At 43.6% G+C, this 27,500-nt stretch overlaps 2 protein-coding genes across 4 annotated transcripts in view; one reads left to right on the top strand and one right to left on the bottom strand.

The window, feature by feature from the left end:
- Positions 1-20,326, top strand: part of LOC147442484 (uncharacterized) — a 59,100-nt gene extending 38,774 nt beyond the window's left edge. For all 3 annotated transcript variants that reach the window (XM_086528646.1, XM_086528645.1, XM_086528644.1), the window contains exons 4-5: positions 17,992-18,229; positions 18,320-20,326. In XM_086528646.1, the coding sequence (XP_086384772.1) occupies positions 17,992-18,229; positions 18,320-19,924 (1,843 nt within the window). In that variant the 3' untranslated portion in view covers positions 19,925-20,326. The remainder of the gene's footprint in view (positions 1-17,991; positions 18,230-18,319) is intronic.
- A 155-nt stretch (positions 20,327-20,481) lies between these two features.
- LOC147442485 (uncharacterized) lies at positions 20,482-22,043 on the bottom strand. Its single transcript, XM_086528647.1, has 4 exons — positions 21,204-22,043; positions 21,091-21,127; positions 20,968-21,027; positions 20,482-20,832 (listed from the first exon to the last, which is right to left on the bottom strand). The coding sequence occupies exons 1-4, from the start codon at positions 21,339-21,341 to the stop codon at positions 20,771-20,773; spliced, it is 297 nt and encodes a 98-aa protein (XP_086384773.1). The 5' UTR covers positions 21,342-22,043; the 3' UTR covers positions 20,482-20,770.
- Positions 22,044-27,500: the final 5,457 nt, after the last annotated feature.

Consider the following 27,500-nt stretch of genomic DNA (forward strand, 5'->3'; position numbering starts at 1 on the left):
CTCAAGATAAAGTTCCAATATCTGAGGAGTATGTGCTAGGTCCTTCTCTTCCATCCACTTCGCATCCAATGCCAGATAGTTCTTGAATTTCACTAAGAACCGCCGTATCACTTTATCAGACTATCTTTCACTTTCCTTTCCTTGTGAGCCAGTATCTGTTCAATATCGAGTATCTCCTCGCTCTCTTCTACTTTAGGTTGCTACTCAGGCCCGTCCACTGACACCTCACCCTTCAAAAGATTTCAAGAGACTCACATGAAAAGCATTGTGAATCTTTCAAGTATCTGGCCACTTCAGTCTGAAGGATACATCATTTATCTTTTCTTGAATTTGGAAAGGGCCATAATATTGCATACTTAGCTTTGGAAAAAGCCGCTCCTTTCCCTTCCGTTTCCTTAGGCGTGCCTTGTCAAATCGTAATAGCACTCAATCATCTTCCTTCAAGTAGCGTCGATGTTTATCAGCTGCCTTCTTATGCCATGCTTGGGACTTCTCAAGAGCCTCGCGAACCTTGGCAAAAGCAGTGTCCGAATCTCTCGTGTATTGATCTGCTTCTAAAATATTGTCTTTGGTGCTTAGAAATGGAGGAACCTTCTTAGCATCCTCGATTACTTCAAATGGCACCTTTCCTGTCGATGAATGAACTGTGTTGTTGCAAGCAAATTCCAACAAGGGCAAGTACTTTTTCCATTGATTCTTTTGATTCGAAATGTAAGACTTCAATAAATTTAAAACCTCTGAATTTGCTATTTCAGATTGCCCGTTTGTCTGTGGGTGGAATGAGGACGAGAAGTGCAACCACGTGCCAAAGTTCTCCCAGATTGCCATCCAAAACAAACTTGTGAATCGGGAGTCTCTATCCGAGACTGTGGATCCATGCAGTCCATGTAATCGAAAAATCTGTGCGATGAATAGTCTCGCTAAATGGTCATGCTTAATTGTCTTCTTTACTGGAATGAAGTGGGCTTGCTTGCTAAATCTGTCAATGGCTGTCCAAATGCCATCATGTCCACTTTGAGTCTTTGGAAGATAAAAAATGAAATCCATAGCAATGCTTTCCTAGGGGCGAGAGGGTATGGGTAAAGGCTATCGAAGTCTTGGTGCCTTATACCTGTCAAACTTGACCATTTGGCATACTAAGCAATTGCGAACAAACTCGTCACATTCTTTTTGGGCCTCGGCTAGTAAAAGTAACGCTCAACACTCTTCAAGGAGGTATTTATGCCGCGGTGGCCCGAAAAAGGTGGATAGTGTCACTTTGTCAAAACCTTTTCCCTCAAAGGCTGTGAACACACAATATCGTTTTTCGCATCAAATAGCCGTCCCGTATGGATTAGCATGCAACTGTCTGCCCACTCTGTATCCGGTGAAAGATGTCTGCAAAGTCAGGATCTTTGGCGTACTGATCTACTATATCCTCGAAGCTTCGATGATGTACCGCGGAAATAGCTAGAACTGTCACAAGGCAGGCACCACGTGCCAATAGAAAAGAACAGACTGAACAGACTTTTAGCACTTCAATAACAACTGTTCAATAACAACTGAACTGTGAGAGAGAGAGAGAGAGAGAGAGAGAGAGAGAGAGAGAGAGAGAGAGAGAGAGAGAGAGAGAGAGAGAGACGACACGCGACACGGAGTGGCGAAATTCCACCCCAAAGAGTATTGGCCCCAAACCTTGGCGCCCCTTTCGGTATTTCTTTATATTACTGCTGATTCGCAAAGTACAACAACCGGGGAGCACCTGCTCTGTAATCTGCGTGCTGAAGAGTGCCAGAGAGGGCCCCCAAGGCTCATATTTAAAGGCCCAAAGCCTAAAAGCATCAAATATGAAAAGCTGACCCCAAAAAATCACTTTCCTAAAATTTCGGGATTTCCCTAAAAATCCGCCGCGAATTCCGGGAAGTCCGTACAGGTGCCACATCATCATATTTTGATGTGCAAAGTCTTTTGAGTGTGTTCTGCTTTATTTTTAATGCCTTTATGCCACTTGGGACCCCATCGGACGGGATCCCCATAAGTTGGTAGGACTTCTTCTTCTGTTGCTTGTTCTTCTTAGGGTTTCTAGAATTAGGGTTTGCAGGTTTTAGGGTTAGGGTTTCAACAGTTAGGGTTTCTGGCAGAAATTAGGGTTAGGGTTTCTGCTCTCATCTGTAAGTTGGCTCCATTCTTTAGGCTTTGACACGTCAGCAGTTTGTTACATCTCCCCTTCTTGAAAGAGTAATCGTCCGCAATTACACCATATCTGCAAAACAACTCAAGTTAGCTCAAAAAAGTTTCGAGGGTCATTCCGAGGGACATTCCGAGGGACAATCAGTTTGCTCTTTTAATAAGGAGTTAGCTTCTCCTTTCTGCTCTTTTGATCAAGGAGTTAGCTGCTCCTATCGGCTGTTTTGATCAAGGAGTTAGCTTCTCCTTTCGTCCAAATCGGAACTCTTGATATTCCGGCGTAGTAAAATTAGCCATCACACCCAGACCGTACTGATCTTCCTCGGGTGTCTTGATGCACTAAAATTACATACCCAGGCAATCTCATCCAATTAGGAATATTCAGTGGTTGGCACATCACAATGCAACACAAATGCTCACATATGCATGTTACAAGACATAGAAACATAAAGCCGCCGATGAACACCCCCCCCGCAAATAACCATCCAGGTCCGGGCCATGAGCTGTTCAATGACTCCCTCATCACTCCTCCCGCAAATAACCTAAAAAGGTCCGGGCCATGAGATATAGAGGCCTTTTACAACCAAACGCCCCCTTGACCGCAGCCTGCGTCGTTTGGAGGTGTTGAGAGTAACCACTGCTCAGACTTCTTAATACTCCTCCCGCATAACCATCCAGGTCCGGGCCATGAGTAACAACAACAATACTCCCCTCGTAAATAACCACAAGGGTCTGGGCCATGAGTAACAACAACACTTTTCAATCATTCAATACTCCCCCCGCAAATAACCACAAGGGTCCGGGCCATGAGTATGAACAAGCATTCTCAAACATAATTTCTCACTACTCCACTCGGGAGTAAAATCACCAATCATTGAAACCAGTATTAAAACCAGAGTCAAACAATTCAAATCGGCACCAAGACAGGTTCAAAACAGATACCATCCATTTCAAACAAATTTCAAACAGGATCACCAAACAAGTTCTCAAACAGATTTCAAACTTAAAAACGCAATCTCGACATCAGTCGAGCTCGAAAAGTCGACGGACTTTCCATCCTGGAACCTGCACCAAAAATTAGGGTTAGGTTCATTCCGTAAGGCCGTAGCCGAGCACAGCATGGTCCATCAGCTCTTGGACAGACAATGTTTCTTTGGCGGCGATGGTAGTCCCAAGATAGCAATCGCACTGAATCTCCAAGGTCATTTGCTTGTGAAGAGACATCTAACGAGAGATGTCGAGAAATTTCAAGTTATGATCTGCTAGGGTTTCCATGGCAAGCATTTCAGGATACCCCACTCTGCCAGAAGTTGCACTCCGAAGGAAGATGTCAGAAACCATATAACTTCGGGCAAAAATTTTCTTGAAAGCTTGCCAAGTACTTGGAGTATGCTGCTTGGTAGCTATAGACGTGAACATCTGCATGGCACTGCTTCTGAGAAAAACAGTGACTTGAAACAAATCTGGATCCTTCTCTTGCATGGCTTATACCATGTAAGACATGAGCGGTGAAGACTGGAGCGCGCCCGATGCGCGATGAAGTAAGGGCGGGAGTGGCTGATACCTCAAATATAATTGAATTCCAATAGCTCTGTCTGCTCTTTTGTAGGACCCGTATGCTTTCAGAAAAGCACACGCCTGATGCTCTGATACCACTGTCACAAGGCAGGCACCACGTGCCAATAGAAAAGAACAGACTGAACAGACTTTTAGCACTTCAATAACAACTGTTCAATAACAGCTGAACTGAGAGAGAGAGAGAGAGAGAGAGAGAGAGAGAGAGAGAGAGAGAGAGAGAGAGAGAGAGAGAGAGAGAGAGAGAGAGAGAGAGAGAGAGAGAGAGTGGCGAAATTCCACCCCAGAGAGTATTGGCCCCAAACCTTGGCGCCCCTTTCAGTATTTCTTTATATTACTGTTGATTCGCAGAGTACAACAGCCGGGGAGCACCTCCTCTGCAATCTGCGCGCTGAAGAGTGCCAGAGAGGGCCCCCAAGGCTCATATTTAAAGGCCCAAAGCCTAAAAGCATCAAATATGAAAAGCTGAACCCAAAAAATCACTTTTCTAAAATTTCGAGATTTCCCTAAAAATCCGCCGCGAATTCCGGGACGTCCGTACAGGTGCCACATCGTCATATTTTGATGTGCAAAGTCTTTTGAGTGTGTTCTGCTTTATTTTTAATGCCTTTATGCCACTTGGGACCCCATCGGACGGGATCCCCATAAGTTGGTAGGACTTCTTCTTCTGTTGCTTGTTCTTCTTAGGGTTTCTAGAATTAGGGTTTGCAGGTTTTAGGGTTAGGGTTTCAACAGTTAGGGTTTCTGACAGAAATTAGGGTTAGGGTTTCTGCTCTCATCTGTAAGTTGGCTCCATTCTTTAGGCTTTGACACGTCAGCAGTTTGTTACATGCTCTGATACCACTATCACAAGGCAGGCACCACGTGCCAATAGAAAAGAACAGACTGAACAGACTTTTAGCACTTCAATAACAACTGAACTGAGAGAGAGAGAGAGAGAGAGAGAGAGAGAGAGAGAGAGAGAGAGAGAGAGAGAGAGAGAGAGAGAGAGAGAGGACACGCGACACGGAGTGGCGAAATTCCACCCAGAGAGTATTGGCTCCAAACCTTGGCGCCCCTTTCGGTATTTCTTTATATTACTGCTGATTCGCAAAGTACAACAGCCGGGGAGCACCTCCTTTGTAATCTGCGCGCTGAAGAGTGCCAGAGAGGGCCCCCAAGGCTCATATTTAAAGGCCCAAAGCCTAAAAGCATCAAATATGAAAAGCTGACCCCAAAAAATCACTTTCCTAAAATTTCGGGATTTCCCTAAAAATCTGCCGCGAATTCCGGGACGTCCGTACAGGTGCCACATCATCATATTTTGATGTGCAAAGTCTTTTGAGTGTGTTCTGCTTTATTTTTAATGCCTTTATGCCACTTGGGACCCCATCGGACGGGATCCCCATAAGTTGGTAGGACTTCTTCTTCTGTTGCTTGTTCTTCTTAGGGTTTCTAGAATTAGGGTTTGCAGGTTTTAGGGTTAGGATTTCAACAGTTAGGGTTTCTGGCAGAAATTAGGGTTAGGGTTTCTGCTCTCATCTGTAAGTTGGCTCCATTCTTTAGGCTTTGACACGTCAGCAGTTTGTTACAAGAACCAAGGGCTTTCGAGACAATGCATCTGCCATTAAGTTCTTCTGGCCTTGAACATGGACGGTCTGGAAGTGGATCTGCAACAAGATGTTAACCCACCGCATCTGCTTTTTCGAAAGATGCTTCTGCGAGAAGTAAACTCTGATGGTGTGTGAAGACGGTAAAGTCGGCTTTGAGTAGCCACTGCGTAAGAGCATGTATATCTACCAACAACTCTTTCTCGTAAATCTGTGCAACCAATTCAAGATGTCAGAACATCCCGCTCTCGTAAGCAATGACATGGCCTTCTTGCATCAAAACTACTCCGAGACTGCGACCACAAGTATCACAATAAACTTCGAATGGCTTTTGCAAGTTTGGCAAGGCCAACAGTGGTCTAGTTGTCAGCTTTTCCTTGAGAGTATGAAAGGATGCAATCTCTGTCGATCCCCAAGTAAAAGAAACTCCTTTCTGAGTGAGCATATGCAAAGGAGAAGCTATCTCTGCAAATTTTCGAATGAATCGTCGATAATATGAGCACAAGCTTAGAAAGCTTCGAACCTCATGAACATTCTTCAAATTAGGCCAATCACAAATAGTCTCAATTTTGGCCGGGTCGATCTTTACCCTTACCCCCTTGTGCTGAGACGAGTTCCAAAAAGTGTATCTCTGGCAAGAAGAACTCGCTCTTTTTCGCATTTTTAACCAATCTATGTTTTCGTAGTGCTTGGAAAACCTGTAACAGATGGTGTCGATGCTTTTTTTCTCTCTTGGAGAAAACGATGATGTCGTCAAAGAAAGTGCCCACAAATGATCGGTACTCTGTGAAAATTCTGTCCATCGTACGATTGAATGTAGCTGTTGCATTCGTAAGGCCAAATGGCATTACCAAATATTCGTACAAACCAAAAGTCGTCATGAAAGCTGTCTTGTAGACGTCTCTAGGAGCAATTCGAATATGATGATATCTACTCTTCAGATTAATTCAGCTGAAACAAGTGGACCCCTGAAGTCTGTCAAGTATATCATCGATCCTAGGGATAGGGAATCTGTTCTTGATGTTGATTTTATTGAGAGCTCTATAGTCAATGCAATTCTCCAAGATCCATCTTCTTTAATACTAGTAGCTCTAGTGAGCAGAAAGGTGAAGTGCTAGGTTGGATGAGACCCTTTTCTAGAAGTTCTTTTACTTGGTTCATTATCTCTTCATTTTGGGCTCGACTAACTCGATAAGGTGGTCGGTTCGGTGGTGTACTACCGGGAATCAAATCAACCGTGTGATCCTCAGGACGAGGAGGAGGTAACTCGCCTGGTAGGCCTTCAGAGAAACATTTAGCTTGTGCATGTAGAAATTCTTGTTGTCTCTGTAACAATGTCAGACTTTGTAAATAATTAATTTATTTATGAGAAAATAGTTATCTAAGTAGTAGTGTGCACATCAGAATAGAAATAACAGTTCTAGGGCCTTAGGTGCGCCCAAACTTGGGCCAGAGCACCTCAGGGAGACTAGTAGAAAATACCCTGAAGCCCTAGTGATTGGGAAATTAGGTCTTCAAAAAGGGGTAGATAGTAGCCTTAGATTTTAGGCTCAGAAAATTACGCGCATCAGTGTGAGCATAGGAATGAGATGGGGTTTTTAGAATAATAATCCGAAGGCTTGGATTAATTTTAAGGCCTTGGGACAAGTCAATTAAACTAATTTTAATTGTTTGTGCCGGACCGAATGGCCAAACAAGTGCGAATAGGTAATCCAGAGCAGTGCCGGTACGGCATTGTGCTGGGGTGCAGCTATTGTTTTCATAAGTAGCATCCATGTGTGCAGTTGTGAATTAATTTGCACATTTCATTAATAGCGTAGGAACTTTTAAATGTGAAAGTTGAATGGTTTTTAAGTTAGTAAAGTGTGCCACTTGGCACACTTACCAATGCAAAGTGACTCTCTCACTCTCACTCTCACCCTCCCTCATCCTCTCTTCTTACTGGCTTTATAAGAGCACCCTCTCCCCCTCTTCACAGGTTGGCAGTGCACCTACCCCCCTAAAGTGAGCGTGCTCTACGCACCAGAGCTCTCCATTGAAGCTTGAGAATCAGCCCTTGTGGTGTATGTGGGGTCTTGGAGCTCCCATCACCTAGAACAAGGTTTCTTTTGATCATAGGCTGTTGTGGGGGAAGATTCATTGCGAAAAGTAGAAGAAAACTCTCTTTCTCTCACGCCTAGCTGCTGCAAATTCTCTGTTTTCGGCCCCTAACCATCTCTATTAGGGTGAATTCAGCAAAGTACTCAATAGAATCTAGTTGTTCTCTACCTACACTACGTGGACACAAAGTTTGGTGCGATTCCATGGCGAAAAAGGTCTCTATTTCGGCATTGGAACGTGCTTAGGTAACATTTTCAGATTATGTGCAGAAAATTATAGCAAGCATGTGTGCGTGCATTTTGCGTGTTTCTCCCTTGTTTTTATTGCAAGAATGATTATGCATGAAGGGACACAGTAAGCGGAAGGTAGACTCTCATTTTTGAGAGCTTCCGAGGAGTTTTGTGGAAGATAGACTCTCGTGTGAGAGAGCTTCCCTAAAATCTCACTGCAGAGGGAAAATCCTCTCAGTAGTCAGAGAGTAGTTTTCTCACTCTCTCAGTCAAAAGCAAAAAAGGAACAAAGAAAGAATAAAGGATGGGCTTTTGCCCCGTTCTTGTGCTTGTAAAGATTCTCCCTTAGTAATAAAGAAATTCTCTTTTGGGGGGGGGGGGGGGGGGGGAGGGGGGGACTTGCCCATCTTCTGGTCTCCAATGAAGTCTCTCTCTCTCTCTCTCTCTCCAAATTCTCTTGAGTATTTGAAGTGCAATAAACATTCAGTTTACGCTTCCGTATTTTTTGTAACAGTGGTATCAGAGCAAGGTAATCTCTCTTTTCTTAAGGGATCGACGACTCTTGGTAGACTGCAGAAATGGAATGACGTGAGATAGAGTTCACTATTCTTCAACAGCAGGTGGCAGAGTTGCAAAAAGCTCTCTCCCATCCAGAAGTCGAGAAGATTCTCCATACCCTTGAGAAAGGTAAGGAGAAAGTGCCGATGGGGTCGGGAGAAATCCTGTAGAACCCAAAGACGCAAGAACCAAAGAAAGATCCTTTAATTGGAACCTCCTGCATGCACGAGAGACATAAGAAACCTCCAGAACGTCATGTGCGGTATAATCCAAAGGTTCAAGAGCAGGATCCTCCTGATTCTCCTCAGTTCTCTTTCATGAAGGATTTGGATGACAGTCGCTCCAGAGGACATGTTCCTAGACGATCCGCCGCAGCAAGAAGTGCAGTCAAGGGAGAGGACTCCTGTCCACAATGAGTCTAAGCATAGAAAGAAGGAGCTATAATCGACGACAGTATTGTTCTTGTGGAACCAAGGGATTCCTAGGAGGACATCACATCTTGCCAAAGGCATGATGTAAAAGTCCTCGTGCCTTAAATACCCCTGACAATGTATCACAAGACGGGCACCACGTGCCAATAGAAAAGGGCATACTTTTAGCGCTTCAAGAAAAACAAAACTGAGAGAGAGAGAGAGAGAGAGAGAGAGAGAGAGAGAGAGAGAGAGAGAGAGAGAGAGAGAGAGAGAGAGAGTCGACACGCGACACGGAGTGGCGGAATTCAACCCCAGAGAGTATTGTCCCAAACCTTGGCGTCCCTTTCAGTATTTCTTTATATTGCATCAACACAATACAAGCCGATACTCCAAACTCTGCACCTTCTCTAGGAAGCATGCCAGAGAATGAGCCCTAACCTCATATTTAAAGGCCCTTGGCCTGAAAAGCAGTTAATGTGAAAAGCCTTCAAAACTCAAAAGCTTCTAGTTCAAAAAGCAAAGCCAAAAGCTGCTAGCGTAATTTACGGAAATCCGCACAGCCTGCCACGCCATCAGCCAACGCAAAACGCGGAAATCCGTACAGCCTACCACGTCATCATGCCAGTGCATTTTGCAGCTACGCAATTTTCAAAAATCTGCTGCTTCTCCTTCTTCTAGGGTTTAGGCCCCTCGGCCGGTAGCTCCGTTCTTCAGTAGGTCGACACGTCAGCAATTTGTTACATCTTCCCTTCTTGAAAGAGAGTAATCGTCCGTGATTACAGCATATCTGCAAAACAACTCAAGTTAGCTCCAAAAAAAAATTTCCGAGGGTCATTCCGAGGGACATTCAGTTTGCTCTTTTTGTTAAGGAGTTAGCTTCTCCTTTCGGCTCTTTTGATGAAGGAGTTAGCTTCTCCTTTGAGCTCTTTTGATCAAGGAGTTAGCTTATCCTTTCGTCCAGATCAGAACTCTTGATATTCCGGCGTGGTAAAATTAGCCATCACACCCAGACCATAGTGATCTTCCACGGGTGTCTTGATGCACTAAAATTACATAGCTAGGCAATCTCATCCAATTAGGAATATTTAGTAATTGGCACATCACAATGCAACACAAATGCTTACATATGCATGTTACAAGACGCAACAAACAGCGCCGCTGAGCACTCCCCCGAGACAAACGGTCTCGGTATGAAGCTACTCAACGACTACCTCGTCATTCACAATGCAACACAAATGCTTACATATGCATGTTACAAATTGGCACATCACAATGCAACACAAATGCTTACATATGCATGTTACAAGACGCAACAAACAGCGCTGCTGAGCACTCCCTCGAGACAAACGGTCTGCGGTATGAAGCTACTCAACGACTACCTCGTCACTCCCCCCGCAAATAACCTAAAAAGGTCCGGGCCATGAGCTTAGAGGACTATACAACCAAACGCTCCCAGACCACGGTCTGCGTCGCTTGGAGGTTGAAGCATACAACCAAACGCTCCCCAGGCATTGGCCTGCGTCGTTCGGAGGTTTTCTAGCTTACAACGGAGCGCTCCCCAGGCATCGGCCTGCGTCGATCCGAGGTTTTCAAACATACAACGAAACGCTCCCCAGGCATCGGCCTGCGTCGTTTCGAGGTTCAAACAATACCAAAACAGCATTTCTCACTTCTCCACCCCGGAGTAAAATCACCAATCAATGAAACCAGTATTAAAACTAGAGTCAAACATTTCAAATCGGAACCAAAACAGGTTCAAAACAGATACCATCCATTTCAAACAAATTCAAACAGGATCATCAAACAAGTTCTCAAATAGATTTCAAACTTAAAAAAGCAATCTCGACATCAGTCGAGCTCGAAAAGTCGACTGGCTTTCCATCTTGGAACCTGCACCAAAAATTAGGTTAGGTTCATTCCATAAGGTCGTAGTCGAGCACAACATGGTCCATCAGCTCTTGGACAGACAATGTTTCTTTGGCGGCGATGGTAGTCCCAAGATAGCAATCGCATTGGACCTCCAAGGTCATCTGCTCGTGAAGAGACATCTACTGAGAGATGTCGAGAAATTTCAAGTTATAATCTGCTAGGGTTTCCATGGCAAGCATTCAGGATACCCCACTCTGCCAGAAGCTGCACTCCGAAGGAAGATGTCAGTAACCATATAACTTCGGGCAATTTTTTTTTTCTTGATTGCTTGCCAAGTCCTTGGAAGTGTGCGGCTTGGTAGCTATAGACATCTGCATGGTACCGTCTCTGAGAAAAACAGCAGCTCGAAACAAATCTTGGATCCTTCTCTTGCAAGTGGTCTTAATGACTTATGCCCTGTAAGACATGAGCGGTGAAGACGGGAGCGCGTCTGATGCGCGATGAAGTAAGGGTGGGAGTGGCTAATAAGCCAGTCCTGGTTGGAGCGCGAGCTAATAGGTCCGGGTTGGAGGGCGAAGATACCTCGGATAATTTTTAGAAGTTTTTGGATTGCTCTGTCTGCTCGTTTGTGGGGCCAGTATGCTTTCAAAAAAGCACATGCCTGATGCTGTGATACCACTGTCACAAGACGGGCGCCACGTGCCAATAGAAAAGAGCAGACTTTTAGCGCTTCAAGAAAAACAGAAGAGAGAGAGAGAGAGAGAGAGAGAGAGAGAGAGAGAGAGAGAGAGAGAGAGAGAGAGAGTACACGCGACATGGAGTGGTGGAATTCCACCCCAGAAAGTATTGGCCCCAAACCTTGGCGCCCCTTTCGGTATTTCTTTATATTGCATCAACACAGTACAAGCCGGTACTCCAAACTCTGCACCTTTTCCAGGAAGCATGCCAGAGAATAAGCCCTAACCTCATATTTAAAGGCCCTTGGCTTGAAAAGCAGTTACAGTGAAAAGCCTTTAAAACTCAAAACCTTCTGGTCCAAAAAGCAAAGCCAAAAGCTGTCAGCGTAATATACGAAAATCCGTACAGTCTGCCACGTCATCAGCCAGCGCAAAATGCGGAAATCCGTACAGCCTGCCACGTCATCATGCTAGCGCAATTTTTGGAAATCTGCCACGTCATTAGCGGCTACGCAATTTTCAGAAATCTGTTGCTGTTTCTGCTTCTTCTAGGGTTTAGGCCCCTTGGCCGGTAGCTCCGTTCTTCAGTAGGTTGACACGTCAGTAGTTTGTTACACAATGCAAACGAAGTTTGCCAATGGCAGGTGTAATGGTAACATCCCGTCCGGGTGCCGCTAGAACAGCCTCTGTTTGGGGCCCCATTTGCTCGGGCATAATTCCAAGTCGAGCCGCTAATTCGGGTGAAATAAAGTTGGCCTTGGCTCCTCCGTCAAAGAAGATTAGGGCTTTTTGATCTCGTACTTTGCCCCATGCGCAACAAAGTTTACTGCTTTCATCCATTTGATCCGGGTCCGCCCCCACACAATCTGGTACCAGTCTTGCTTTCGTTTTTCCTTTTCTTCCGCATTCCTCGACTGCTCTGGAACTCTCTGGCCTATCTTTTGATTGTCCTGTGGGTGCCTTTTTGGGGCATCGTGCGGATATATGCATCGTGCGGATATATGTCCTTGTTCCCACAGACAAATCAGTTCTCTGTTTTGAGGTACTCTGATTTCTATTCCTCTGTCAATCGGGGATGTTTATCTTTCTTTTTCTGAAACTTCTCTCGTCTATTGTTACCATTTGTCGAATTTTGTCCGGTCCTTAATGTTAAAAGTTGGTCAGTTGGATAAAGTTAGATTACCCGATTGCATAGCAAACCCTTGCTTAGCATGTCCCACCAGTTGTTGTATGGACTCGGACTTCTGTAATATGCAGTACTCTCGTATCTCTTTTGGGAAGTCTACAACAAAATCATTTGATTTGTTGCTTAAAAGTGACCTTTTTAAAGAAGAGGCAGGTAGAAAAGCATCCCAAAATCTCTCGCAATAAATATTCAAAGTATCCCTTGGTCATCCGAAGATGATTCCAAGCGATAATCACATCACGTTGTACTCCTGAGTGAGCCAAGAGGCCAAGAGGAAATAAAAAGTCGCTTGAACTTTAGCCACTTTATTGGTGCTTCTTTTCGTAGAGAAGAGTGGACCACCATGTCCGTGCATTTCCTTTCTAATAGGATGCTGTCCTCCTGATCTTGGAGTGCTCTGAATAGCGCCCTCTAGACAAAGCTATGTCAAATTGTTGAATAAAAGCGAGGGCATTGTGAGCATCTTGAAAACCTGCAAGGGTATCAAATTTTAGTGCTTGTGTCCACCCTCCTTGAATTCTTTGGTCTTCTTGCTCTTATCCTCGAGAAAGTCGTATTGATTGGCTCTATAAAAGTGCTTCCTCTTAGAATAATACATCTGGTCATCAGAGTCCGAACTCTCAGAAGAGAATGAATCCTCCTCAGAATTATCAGAGGATTTTTGTGATCTTCGGTGGGATCTGCTCTTCTTGGCCTTCTTCTTGTTCTTATTGTGTCTCTAAGTCTTTCTTCGTTTCTTGCACTTTCGGTCCTCATCATTTGAGTCAGAGGAGCTATCTGGACTATCAGAAGAAGATAAGGATGAACTGGAAACACCCTCAAAACGTACGTGCTTCTTTGTCTTTCGTGCATTTACAAAAGAAGATTGACGACCCAAATAATCAAGGTAGTCTGCTCCTTGGCTGTGTCTCTTGGAATGCTTCGTGTCGTCAATATTTGGTTGACTCGTCGTTCTACCACATCATCATCTTCAGTGTACACCCGCTGAAGAGGTGCTTTCTTCAATACTGATTTTAAAGGTGAGTGGATGGCTATATGCAACCAAGTATGCATTTCGTCGATTGGATACTTGGTCAAAAATTTTGCATACTGGGTATCCTTCGAATACTGAAGCATCTGCTTAGCACAAGCATCAACCTGTTGTTAACGCTGCATCTCCATTTGTTCATACTCCGTGGGCCTTGGTGGACCGTACTCTTCTTCTGAATCGTCAGAAGCCGATCGTCGTCCATTTGAATTTTCCGTGCTCCCACCCGACCCTAAATTGTTAGGTGGATTGCTCTGGTCTTTGCAGGATTCGTCGACTGAATCATGTGTGTTGCGACCTAAGGGATCGGATTCTCCGTAGGAGGAAAATCGACTGAGCTCTGATACCTTTGTAACAAACTTGGACACCCCAAGTCAGGAAATCTGGTACGACACACGAGAGAATCACTTAATACTTAAATCACAATTTAAGTGAGAGATGGCACTGCCCGGCGTAGTTCTGTGCCTAGAGGTATTGGCCCCACAGTCTAGCATCTCTTTCAATATTTATTTTTATATTAACACTCGAGGAAAGTACAAATTCCGTGAGCCCTCTCTGCTCAGTGCTCGTCAGCAATTTGAGTGGAAGAGAGGCCCTAGGTACATATTTAAAGGCCCATGGCCTCTCAAAAGTAGTACATGAAAAGCTTCATCCCCAAAAGCATCTGGTCCAAAAGCTAACGCTCAGGTCAGCCAATGCGATTTGTGGCAAGAAGAAAAACAACACCACCAAAGACAAGAAGAGTGATGCCGAGTGTGAAGCCTTGAAGGCAGCCGTCCGTAGATCCCATCTATATATATATAGAGTTTGTCTCCCGTGTGAAGGTGTAGCGAGTAGGTGTTGCTGCCCGTGGACTGCGTGCTACATTAAACTGAAAAGAGATGGTCATCGACGGAAGGGCATGATCCATTGCCACCCCGACAAGTCTGGGTCCAACCATGAGATCCTGGATACTAGAGATGACGCTCGGCTGTGCCATGACATAATTCACTGTGCTGGCTCCTTGTCTGTGAGGAAAGCATGTAAAACCTCTCGCAGCGGGAAATCTCTATAGGCCATTCAAGATGGCGAGTCCATGTGCAGTTCCCATGTCTATCAAGTGTTTGTTCATACTCAGTATGTTCCACATCCTGTGACAGCCTGGACAGGACCGTCTCTACAGCATCTAGTTCTCTCAGCATCTCCTCTGAAGTATCATAGAAGACTGTCTGGTGATGGGCAATTCTAGCATTGAAGTCCCCTAGAATGATAATGTCACCATCTCTAGATGGGCAGTCCTAGCATTGAACTCCCATATGTCATCATCCAAAATAGAAAAGGGGGATTGGCCTCTTGGTGATGCATAGACTGACGTGCTCGGGGGAAAGTAGCAAATATTGATGTAAAGATATCTGCCTGTCTCTGCTTTCAATCTCACCCATATATACCTAGCTTGCTCATCCCTGCGGGCTACATGTGTCAATGGCTGTAACTCCTCTTTGAATAACAGTGCCACTCCCCCTGATCCCTGCCCTCTGTGTGTAGCAAACTGCTGACGTGTCAACTTACAGATGTGGCCGAGGGGCCTAAACCCTAATTTCTGCCAGAAACCCTAATTCTGAAAACCCTAACCCTAAAACCTGCAAACCTTAATTTCTGCCAGAAACCCTAATTGCTGAAACCCTAATTCTGAAAACCCTAACCCTAAAACCTGCAAACTCTAATTTCTGCCAGAAACCCTAACTTTAAGGCAGCAGACAAATTCTGCGTTTTGAGTTGGCTGATGACGTGGCAGGCTGTACGGATTTCCGTAAATTGCGCTGGCAGCTTTTGGCATTGCTTTTTGGCCATAAGCTTTTGAGTTTGAAAGCTTTTCATGTAAACTGCTTTTTGGACCAGAAGCTTTTGATTTTGAAAGCTTTTCATGTAAATTGCTTTTTAGGCCAAGGGCCTTTAAATATGAGGCTAGGGCTCATTCTTTGGCATGCTTCAGTACGAAGGTGCAAAGTCTGGAGTACCGGCTTGTACTTTGATGATGCAATATAAAGAAATACCGAAAGGGGTGCCAAGGTTTGGGGCCAATACTCTCTGGGGTGGAATTCCGCCACTCCGTGTCGCGTGTTGTCTCTCTCTCCATTTCAGTTCAGTTGTTATTTGAAGTGCTTAAAGTTGCTCAGTCTGTTCTTTTCTATTGGCACGTGGTGCCCGCCTTGTGACAGTGCGCCTTGTGACACTGTCACAAGGCGGGCACCACGTGCCAATAGAAAAGAACAGACTGAGCAACTTTAAGCACTTCAAATAACAACTGAACTAAAATGGAGAGAGAGACAACACGCGACACGGAGTGGCGGAATTCCACCCCAGAGAGTATTGGCCCCAAACCTTGGCGCCCCTTTCGGTATTTCTTTATATTGCATCATCAAAGTACAAGCCGGTACTCCAGACTTTGCACCTTCGTACTGAAGCATGCCAGAGAATGAGCCCTAGCCTCATATTTAAAGACCCTTGGCCTAAAAAGCAGTTTACATGAAAAGCTTTCAAAATCAAAAGCTTCTGGTCCAAAAAGCAGTTTACATGAAAAGCTTTCAAACTCAAAAGCTTATGGCCAAAAAGCAATGCCAAAAGCTGCCAGCGCAATTTACGGAAATCCGTACAGCTTGCCACGTCATCAGCCAACTCAAAACGCAGAATTTGTCTGCTGCCTTAGGGCTAGGGTTTCTGGCAGAAATTAGAGTTTGCAGGTTTTAGGGTTAGGGTTTTCAGAAATTAGGGTTTGCAGGTTTTAGGGTTAGGGTTTTTAGAATTAGGGTTTCTGGCAGAAATTAGGGTTTAGGCCCCTCGGCCACATCTGTAAGTTGACTCCATTCTTTAGGCTTTGACACATCAGCAGTTTGTTACACTGTGCTCTAATCGTGTCTCCTGTCTGCAGACTGTCTCCCATTTGTATCCACTGATGTGAGGCATAGATTGCCCAGGGGCCTGATGTGTCTCAGAGTAGAAGATGATGTCCCTTCTAGTAAAACTATCCTCAAAAGCACCCACATCAAGGCGCATGGATTTGTTACAACTCTAGGTGGCAACTTTGAGTGTGGTCCCATATGTCTCGCACCCTCATGTGGAGCATCGCTCCAGTATTACCACTCTACTATCTCGGAAAAAGGCAATCTTGCCTTTTTCTTTTGCCGCTGTAATCTCCGGCATTACTTCTTGCATATGTGCGATCTGTGAGAGGGTGAGATCATCTCCGAGAAAGATGCTCGTCTTCTTAAGAGTTGGCCTTTTCTTCAAAAAGTCCTTCGCTTCCATGGAGGGAAAACGAAGGATGAGTGCCCTTTCTTTCGAGGTTTCCCCATTGCTTTCCATTTTTCTTGTTGCCCACCCTCCAAGCTCGTGTGCATCGGCTCATGAACCCCCATTAAAGTCATGAATTCTTTTACCTCTTCGTCCACATTATCTTTGTCTTTAAAGCCGCACATGTAAAGCGCGCACACGTCTTCTTTGCTCCTCCTCTAGTGTCGGATTAAATAATAGTGGGTGTGGACGTGGACGTTATTTCTTGCCTTTTCCTTTCTTGCAACCTCGATCTATTTCTCGGCTTCTTCCGCCTTCTGCTAAGTCTTCGTAATAACATCCACCCAAGAAGTCGCCATTTCTTTGTGTTGCTCTTCTCCTTCTTTGATGGCCCGTACTTGCTCCTTGATGGTGTTGAGTTCTTCTATTACTGAGGGTTGCAATTCTCCCTCTTCAAGTGTGTTTCTTGATCGTGCTTCAACGAGATCCTTCTTGAGTGACGCAATCTCTTCATCGTGAGTCGTCACACGATCTTCCAGTGCATTTATCTTGCTTTCTTGGATCAACACGCGTCCTTCGAGCATTTTTATTGTGCCCAATAGGTTGCGGTTCATCATTTCTTCTTTGCATTTTTGGATAGCATCCTCTAAGGGGTCGATCTTATCATTCTGCTTTCTCATGCTTAATCGCCGCCATGCGCACATGTGTTTCCACACTAGCATACATTTTCTCTCGCATCAAGTACGTAGTACCCCAGCAATTTCAGCAGTCCGATCCCCCCCCCCCCCCCCCCCCCCCCCCCCCCCCTCTCTCTCTCTCTCTCTCTATGGGCCCAGGTTTTCTCTCTCTACGCTCTTTTTTTTTCTCCCCTCCTCTCTCTCTTTCTTTCCCTCCACTTTCTCTCTCTATGCTTTTTACTTCTCTCTCTCTCTCTCTCTCTCTCTCTCTCCGCCTTCTTTCCCTCCACTTTCTCTCTCTACGCACGCACTGGGAGCAAAAAAGAGGGGGGGGGGGGAGCGTATCAATTTCTCTCTCTACGCACGGGCAACAATCGGCAAAGGGGAACTTTCTCTCTCTACGCACAGGCAGCAAGGGGGGAAACGCGGGGGGGGCGGGGCGGGGAGGCAGAGGGAACGCGAGAGGGGGAGCGGGGCAGCAGAGTGGGGGGGAGCGTGACAGGGGCAGGGCAGCAGGGTGAGTGCGAGGGGGGGGGGGGGGGGGGGGGGGGGGGGGGGGGGGGGGGGGGGGGGGGGGGGGGGGGGGGGCGGCGGGGCGGGGATGCAGCAGAGAGAGAGAGAGAGAGAGAGAGAGAGAGAGAGAGACCTTTGCAGATCTAATGACACAAACGAAGGAGAAAATGGAGAGACCCAAGCTCCTGAGGATGGTGATAGTGAACAACCGGCTACATTGCAGGAGCGTCTTCCTTGTGAAGATGAAAGAGATACAGAGGTAGAAAGGGTGCTAGAGCAGCAGGCTGAACTGATTGAGCAGTATGAAGCTGAGGAGAATGCACAAAGGGCCTGGGAAGCAAAGTTCAAAGAAGGAAAAGCGCTGTCTAACTATGAAAATGTAATATGTACATTCAAAGCATCAATAGTAACAGTCAATTCAAAGCATGTTTAGAAGTATTCTTATTTTAAGTTCGATTGTGCAATATAGGTCATCAGTCCAAGCAAAACAGAAGGTAAGCTGGAGGGTATGATAAGTACCCACACTGTTGAGGAAGGATTCATAAATAAAGATGAAGCTGCCAACCCAGCGGCAACTGAGAGCTCCTTGCCAAATGAGATCGTGATTCGGCATTCTAGGAAAGTGCATCCTGAGGACATACCAAAAGGAACCCAAGAGGGATTGATTGAGTCTGAATCCATTCAAAAGAACAATTTACAAGACACTGATGAGCCCATAGTTCCCTTTGAAAGCAAAGCTACTTCTTCTAACGTTGACCAAGTGGGGGTTGGCAAATCAGACAGAGAGCCTTTTAGGGCTGAAAAGGGCACAGAAGGTGTAAAGTCTCTTGAAGTCTTGAATGGAGATTCATTACAATGTCAAGTGTCTTCCAATGTGGGTGCTGAACAGAGTACAGAACAGTCAATAGGGCTGACTGTAGAACTTGGGAAAAGGAGCAAGTACAAGAAACATCTCTCCTCCAGTTTCCGGTTTGCTGTCTTTCCAGAGGCCGAACCAATTGCAGGCAGCTCTCCCCAAATGCACGGTTTTACAACATACAAGCAGGATGAGGATAGAACTGAGGAGTCTGATGAGGTGAATGGGTCTAGAGGGGGTTCTGGGCTCCCTGATTCTCACCCTCATGATTCTGAGGGTCCTGTCGCCTCACTGGACAGTCAGGTCAATGCAAACGGTTCTCCTGCAATGGGGGATTGCCCTATTACCAGAGAAGATGCAGAGTCCCAGGAAAGAGAGGAGGGCATGTTAAAAGAGGACATACTTGAGAGGGAGAAACCACTTCGTCACTCTTCTGAAAATCGCATCATGGATCCTTCTCCGAATGCTGGTTCTTCAAACAACTTGACTAGCCACTCCTTTAAGGAAGATGAAAACACAAGGATGAAAGGCTTGGAACGGGAGCAGGATTTGCCACCTGTCCAAGGCAGACATGTTCCCGAGGCACCATTCTACAAGGGGGGAAGGGGGCCAGGCAGCAGCGAGTATCCGCAGCAGCAACATTACTCAAACTTCCCACCACCGTCAGATTATGGCTCTCAGCCATTGAAGGACTTGGATGGAGCAAATTTTGACAATCTTGCCTTGTATTCAGGTGGAAGTCATGGCCCAGGTTTGCATGCAGTTGCCCACGAAGAGACAGCTTACAGAGGCCATCGCAGGTCACTAGATGGTTTTGATAGGGTAGCAGATGTCTTGAGGGTTTTGCAAATAGCAAAGTTTCAAGTTCAAAGCTCCCCTGAGCAAGATGTTCCTTCTATTGGGGAAAGAAATGGTTACGATGGTAGCGATGCATTCTACACAGAGCCTCCTAGGCTCCCATCCATCTATGCTGCCCCTCCACAACCGTATGCGGTGTCTGCACCATACTCATCCCGAGGGGCTGCCCCTTATATTCACAACATGCATGGGTGGGGTGCTGTATCAGCAGGTTATGGAGTAGGCTCATCAAGGCAGGTAGCCAATGCACCATACATGAATTATTTGTCGCGAGTGCCGGAGACTCAGAATATGTTGCCCCCACCATTGTCGGGCGTTCAGAATAACGTGTACCACTATGATACGAGGCAGCACAAATGAAATAGGGGGTCCTCAAAGCAAGACTAGCTCTCGACCTTGTGGCGTGGATGCGAGTAGTCATATAGAGCATGCTGTGTGATTGTCAATGCCAGTCTTCTTCTCCAGCTACCTATGGGAGTGGAAATTTATAGATTCGTTACAAAGTATGTAATTGTCTGTGCAGATTGTTTGTGAATAACTTGTAACATGCTTAAGAGGGTCTAGATAAAAGGAGTCCTTTACAGTGCTTATTATCTCATTTTCTTGTCTAGCTCTGGTTTGATGGTTGGATCATGGGTTCACAAGCATGTCATTTTGAGTCATCAGTCAAATGTATTTATTATTCATTCTGCCCAGCTACTGCAGCCAGTCTTGATTTTGTAAGACAGTAACTATTCAATAGTCTATAGTTGTATTCTTGTATGGTGCAATTGCAATGAGCTTCAGATCTGAGAGAGAGTGCCAAAAAAAGCACGTGCAGTATTAAGCCCATCTATGTTGAAGGCAAGGGTGTCTAGTTCAGAAGACAATGGGAACTCCACCACTCTGCGTCTCTCGTCTTTAGTGTTTTCTTTCAATGGACACATTTGGCAGAAACTCAAACTCTCAAGGGCATGGACTCCAGGGTATGTACACGAGCAAGCCAGATTGAGAGCCAGTGCAAAGAAAGTGGCATAGCAAATGTTCCATCTTTTTGAATCCTTGCAGTCCCGTTCTCTTGATAATGGCGAGCTTCTGCCTTCTACAAACTCCTATCGATCATGATGGTATTTAAAATGTTTACCAAATAGTCACGGAAGTCGAAGCCCCGTTCCTCTTGCTACATCTTCAGGCAGAAAGCATAGCTTTCTTGACACTTGTATCTAGTCATGGGCCAAAACATTGCTGCTTTTGAATTGAAGGCAAGGTTTCTCTGAAGTCTTGTGCATCTTGATGATGGGGCACCAATCACATGATAATCACAAAGCACATGGGTTAGTTGCCCTACTGCTAGATGGTCATAAGCATTTGCGCAATCACTTAAAGAGCTCATGTAAAATTCAGTGAGGGAGAAAAGGTTCAACCTGTCTCGCGGTACAGCAGTGACATCTTTCCAAAAGCATTGCTTCCTGGATAGGAGTCATCTGGTTAGCATTATCCTCCCATATAAGCTTTGAGATAATAAAATCTTGCGGTACAGCAGCAACATCTTTCCAAAAGCATGGCTTCCATGGTAGGAGTCATCTGGTTAGCATTATCCTTCCATATAAGCTTTGAGATAATCAAATTTAGTTCTACACAGGCTTCTACATGTACATACATGGGCTTCGCCATAGGGCTTATTTGCTGCAGGCAAAGACAAAATCACCCAAGAAGAGAAGGCTTTACAGAGTACAGGCGTGTGGAAGGCTGTGGTGATGAGGAGCAGGGAAGCTCTAGTGAAGAGAGAGAAGTTCATAACTAAGGAGGTAGTAGTCTAGTAGGTAAGTAACATCGATCTTGGCCGGCCAAAATCTTGCACCTACTTCCTCGTCATGAATGACAAAGAAGCCTTTTGTCATGTTGGCTTTGCCTACCCTTCACACTAAAGGGCACGTATGTTTGGTGGAGGGCGTTTTGAAAGGCAGGGCACACCTCTCTCTCTCTCTCTCTCTCTCTCTCTCTCTCTCTCTCTCTCTCTCTCTCATGGATGTGTGTGCGTGAGTGAACACCAGGAGGAAACTACAATAACCTTTCCATCACCCGGTCTTTAGTTCAAGACTCATTGGATATATCTTTGAGGTCTCTCTCTCTCTCTCTGTGTGTGTGTGTGTGTGTGTGTGTGTGTGTGTGGAGCATCCTCGGACACCAATGACATTGATGATGTTTTTTTATTCCTCGATCCTTTATGAGATTGTATCTTTGTTTTTTGTTAGAGAGCCCCTAGTCCCCCCCTCCTGCCTCAAAGGGCCATACAACTCTAGTTTAGTTGTTTAGTTTTTTTTTCTAGACATTTCATCAGATTCTCCGGGGATGTAACATCTTGCTTCTCATAGGTCATTTTGGTCATTTGAAGATGTGTAATATAACATTTCATTTCATTCTCTCTCTCTCTCTCTCTCTCTCTCACACACACACACACACACACACACACACACACACACACACACACACACACACACACACACACACACACACACACACACACGTGTACAAACTTTCTTACATACGGCTCAAATGACATATGGGAAGTCTAGGCCCTGACAACTTTTGGCTCTTGTGCACTATGCTATAATTATCCCTCCATTCTCCTTGCTTCTAGCTCTGGCCGCATTTAAAATATGAGGCCATGGGACTCTTTTGTATGGTCAAACTTCAAATCTCACAATGAAGATTAAGGCCTGTTACCCTGCCATCATGTACACACACAAGGAGGCTCTTGTAAGTTTCTTACAAGTTCTTGACCTTTTGGCTTGTTAACAAGTCTTAGGCAAATTTCAAATTTCCTAGAAGAAGAGGAAGCATATGGGACTTTAAACAATTAGCCTAAAAGGAAGGAGCTCGTATTGTGGTTGACCTTGTAAATGAGAGCAGGTGTCTTTGAAGATTGTGTCATCACTAGATATTGGCATTATTATGTTGCACTTATGGCTAGGTGCTATTTTAGCCGTACCTAGATATTTCAGCATAGCAGGATAATTAGAAACTTGACTAGCAAGGAAACATATGTTTTTGAAATATTGAAGGCACTTGGGTTGGCAGTGCAATGTGTGACCAAGTAAATTGGAGTGGTAGAGAGGTGAGAGGGCGGCATGCATTAGTCAAGTAGACATGTTAGAGAAAACTATATTTTCCGAAGTGCAGACATGCCAATGTTCAAGCACCCAAAGTCCATGCCAAACTATCCAATGACCATAACATTTTATTTTCAATTTTCTTCCTTATGAACTATTCCTATGTTGCACATGCACGAGTCTAATTACAAGTAAATTCATAACAACCATCATTGACACATGTGAGTTTCTTATGTCTAGTTATTTGACCGCATATTTGCAATCCACGTCCATGTGTATATGTTTATCAAACCAAAATTAAAAGACTATACATAAACATGGTGGAGAGAGGGAACAATCCCCCTAGAAATACATGATTGCAGAGGATTGTAACCTTTGCTTGTCTTTTCAGTGAGCCATCTTTAAATTAATAACAACCATGATGGACACATGGTAGTTTCTTATGTCTAGGTATTTGACCGCATGTTTTCATTACAGATTTGCAGTCCACGTCCATGTGTATATGTTTATCAAACCATAATAAAAAGACTACACATAAACATGGTGGAGAGTGGGAACAATCCCCCTAAATACATGATTGTAGAGGATTGTACCTTTTAATTGTTTTTTTAGTGAGCCATCTTTAATATTGAAGATTGGGTAGTTGTCTATTTGCCAACAAGTAATGTGAAGAAATGGTCAAATGCTTTGCCATAAGAAACACACTAATGCACATCATGGCCATTGGAGATGCACAAAAAGAATGCTTGCTTGTAGTTGTTCTTGTTTCTTCTATTTTCAAGTGGGCAATCACATAAAGTTCTCTTGTTTAATGAATCATGCTTCCTAGAGGTCCTCACCTACCATTATTGATATTGCAAGCTTGAAATAAATGATGAAATTGTACATTCATGTACTTGATGTTGCCTCTTGAGTAGGCACAAGTTTCATCAATTTGTTTGCAAAACAAGAGTCATGGGGATGACATTAAGTTTTGCATATGTAGAAGAAAAGGCCAATAAGAACGTGATTAGCATGTCCAAGTTATATATGTCTTGGTAACTAACAAACTATTTGCATCGTGTTTTTGGCATATAACATGTCAAAAATTGCTTATGGTGTTGAGAGTTGTTAGTGACGTTCTAGTTGTACATGCTGCAAAAGGTAGTTAATCACAAACTCTATCTCGAGGTGCTTAGGTGCAGCATCATGAAATATTATGGCACAAATTTGTAAGTTGGTTCATCTATCATAAATTCCTCTTCTCAATTCTCTAAATACTTTAAGATTGGCTACTTCAACACCTAAGTACATTTTCGCCATGCATGGTATCAAGGAAAAGCCACAAAGGAAAGGACCTATCTTGTCAAGTGCATACCTTTATTTATCTACCCTTGAGATAAAGGCGAGCTCCCTTCTAACTCTCCTTATAAATTGGTAAACTTTGGTAGCTTTAGGAAAGTTGGCTATACCCTTTAAATCTGTAGGACATGTCTCATCTATTTGTCATCTCTCCTCCTCCCGTATCTCTCCAACGAATTGTAGGTGATATCCTTGACAGTGCTTCTATGAGAATCTTTGGATTTTTAGCCTTTCAAACAAACGACTATTTGGAGAGGGTGATTTTTAAAGTTAAGTCCAACACGATGATGAGTTTTTATGTGAGTTGAGAAAATGATGTAAGTTAAAATTTTTCTCCTTCACTACAAAAAATAATGAGATTTCGGTTAAAGGCTCTATTTCAAGCATTCATGACGGAAAAGTTTTCTTCCATTCTATTTATGAAGAAATTATGGAGTCAATTTTGTTCAATAGCATGCACCATTTGAGTGCATAATTGGAATGAAAAATTTGTATACTTAAATTTATATATTATTTGTCAACTTCTAGATTTTACAATTTATGCTCCCTTTTTAATGTTGATGCATCTCATGTGTTGTGTTCGTCAAGCGCACACGCACGTATGTGTGTGTGTGTGTGTGTGTGTGTGTGTGTGTGTGTGTGTGTGAGAGAGAGAGAGAGAGAGAGAGAGAGAGAGAGAGAGAGAGAGAGAGGAATATTCACTTTGCACATCAATTTATTAAATACATGTGTTCATTTTGATATTTTGTAGACATATATAAAAATTTCAATTAAATTTTAATAAATTATTGATAGAATGACCATTTTAAATTTTAATTAGTTTGTCTACATTGTGTTCCTACTTGTTTTATAAGCCCAATGACCTTTCACCACATGATGGATGCCTTCACCAACATTTCTTTCTTTTTGAGATCCATGGAACTACCCATGTAAACATTTTTTTAAACCCACCTATACAGCAAGCATCCCTCATATATGAGGTGCTATTAGGTACTTTTTCATGTAAAAAGTGGGCAGAGCTTGAACACTCAATGCCATCTTCTATCTATTCAATGATATACCTAAGCACTCCTTATCTATTCATTGAAAAATACTTTGCAACTTTTGTAATAGTCTACTTTATGTCGAGTGTGAATGGGAGAGAACCGGAATAGTCTTGCAACATATGATTTTATTTGTGGAATATGAATAAACCCTGCTATTAACCAAGTGACCAAAGTGGTTTTCATTGGCCCCTTCACATGTGACCATTTGTTTGTTTGTTTCTCATAGGTGGCAAGTCTCAATTGTATTACATGCTAATTTTCTCATATTTCTCTTTCCCTTCAAAAAACGTTTTGTAAGGTTTGGTTCACATTGCATTTTAATTTGAGTGTCAACATTTAGGGGTCTTTTGTACGAGCAAGGGTTTTGAGTGATAGGATTAAATGTAGTATTTGTTTTGCTATTGTACCTCTCTCTCTCTCTCTCTCTCTCTCTCTCACACACACACACACACACACACACACACACACACACACACACACACATGTCACTTTCATTTGTGGCTTACTGTTCTGAGAATGGACATTTGCCGATATTTAACACTACATGGATTGTAGGTTTAAGTTAAAACGGTTTTAAGTAGAACATGGATAACAATTAATAGGTTTGTTGACACCTATATTACGTATTCAAAGCTAACAAATCTATTATTTTGTTTATATGGATGGATGTGAGGACTCTATCTTTACTTAAGATCTTTTTGGCTAGGTTGTTGGCCATCATTGTCAAACTTGGCCTCTTTCACTTCAAAATAAGTTGTTCTTGCCTATATTATGTACAAAAAACTAGACTGATACCTCATTCTCCCTATGATGTACAAAAATGAATCAAAGATTGAGTTGTTTCTATGATAATCATTGTGCTTTGTCAACTGTCTTTTGAATTGTTATGTTCTTTTATGTATAAGTTTAAAAACAACAACAACCCACACACACACACACACACACAAACAAATGCCCTCTATGTCGTACATTTTGAAAAGGCTAGGGGTCTTTTGTACGAGCAAGGGTTTTGAGTGATAAGATTAAATGTAGGATTTGTTTTGCGATTGTCCCTCTCTCTCTCTCTCTCTCTCTCTCTCACACACACACACACACACACACACACACACACACACACACACACACACACACACACACACACACACACACACACACACACACACACACACACACATGTCACCTTCATTTGTGGCTTACTGTTCTGAGAATGGACATTTGCAGATATTTAACACTACACGATTGTAGGTTTAAGTTAAAACGGTTTTAAGTAGGACATGGATAACAATTGATAGGTTTGTTGACACCTATATTACGTATTGAAGGCTAACACATCTGTTGTTTTGTTTATATGGATGAAGGTGAGGACTCTATCTTTACTTAGGATCTTTTTGGTTAGGTTGTTGTCCATCATTGTCAAACTTGGCCTCTTTCACTTCAAATAAATTGTTCTTGACTATATTATGTACAAAAAACTAGAATGATACCTCGTTCTCCCTATGATATAAATGAATCAAAGACTGAGTTGTTTCTGTGCTAATCATTGTACTTTGTCTAAAGCCAAATGTCTTTTGAACTGTTATGTTCTTTTGTGTATAAGTTAACACCCCCCCCCCCCCCCACACACACACACACACACACACACAAAATTTAGTTGAATTTTTTTAAAGCAATTTATTGGGAGATCTCACCTTGTTTTACTTTGGTTAGTCCACCAACATGGATTGGTTGAACAAGAAATCCATGTGTCCTCGTTATCACCCTTCAAAAGAAGTAATACATGGTGTGTGAAGTAGTGCTCTTGTGCCTTTTCCCTACAATAACAAGCGGCTGCTACCAACAAACCACGAACCAAGAATCTTGGCAAAGGTATGTTGTCGGGGGATTTGTTTGAAACGTGAGCCGAGAATGTGAGAGGTGTTTGAGAGAGACAACAACCGATGCAGGCTTCAACAATCACCGTAAACATAAATGAACCTTGATTACAACTTAAATAATAACCAAAGTGGCCTGTTAATGGCATCAATATTTATCAACAAGATTAACAAGGTTTTAAGCTGATGAGATGATGATAGGGCTTCCCTCTATGTCGTTCTTCTTGCTTCAATTTCCCTTGTTGCTTGCTTGATTTTTGTTGAGAGACAGCAAGAAACCTTGAATCCTACTCTATACTACTTGATTCCAATCTCTCTTCTCAATTATGCTTGCTTACCGGTGGCTTCCAAGCAGGAGAGAGCAAGAGATAATGGCTTGGGATATGGTATCCTCAATTTGAGTAGAGAGGGATATCATATATGGCTTAATAGATATAGATTAGATAGGATTAACGAGGTTTAGGCTAATAAGATGGGATCTAACCATAGGACGTGAGGGATATCTTTCCCCCTAGTATGAGGGAGCGAGAGATAGCCATGATAGTGGGAGGGAGATAAATCTCCAAGGCTCGAGTATGAGTGGGAA

The sequence above is a fragment of the Adiantum capillus-veneris genome, chromosome 14 (genome assembly GCF_014529385.1).
Source record: "Adiantum capillus-veneris isolate H3 chromosome 14, ASM1452938v2, whole genome shotgun sequence".
In the NCBI taxonomy this organism is placed as follows: domain Eukaryota; kingdom Viridiplantae; phylum Streptophyta; class Polypodiopsida; order Polypodiales; family Pteridaceae; genus Adiantum; species Adiantum capillus-veneris.

Bases quoted from the DNA above. Each gene is read 5' to 3' on its own strand.
- LOC147442485 (XM_086528647.1), bottom strand. From the start codon at position 21,341: ATGAACTTCTCTCTCTTCACTAGAGCTTCCCTGCTCCTCATCACCACA. The intron at 21,028-21,090 runs GTTGCTGCTGTA...AATGCTAACCAG, and splicing joins AGCCATGCTTTTGGAAAGAT to ATGACTCCTATCCAGGAAGC. The intron at 20,833-20,967 runs GTTGAACCTTTT...CCCATCATCAAG, and splicing joins ACTGCTGTACCGCGAGACAG to ATGCACAAGACTTCAGAGAA.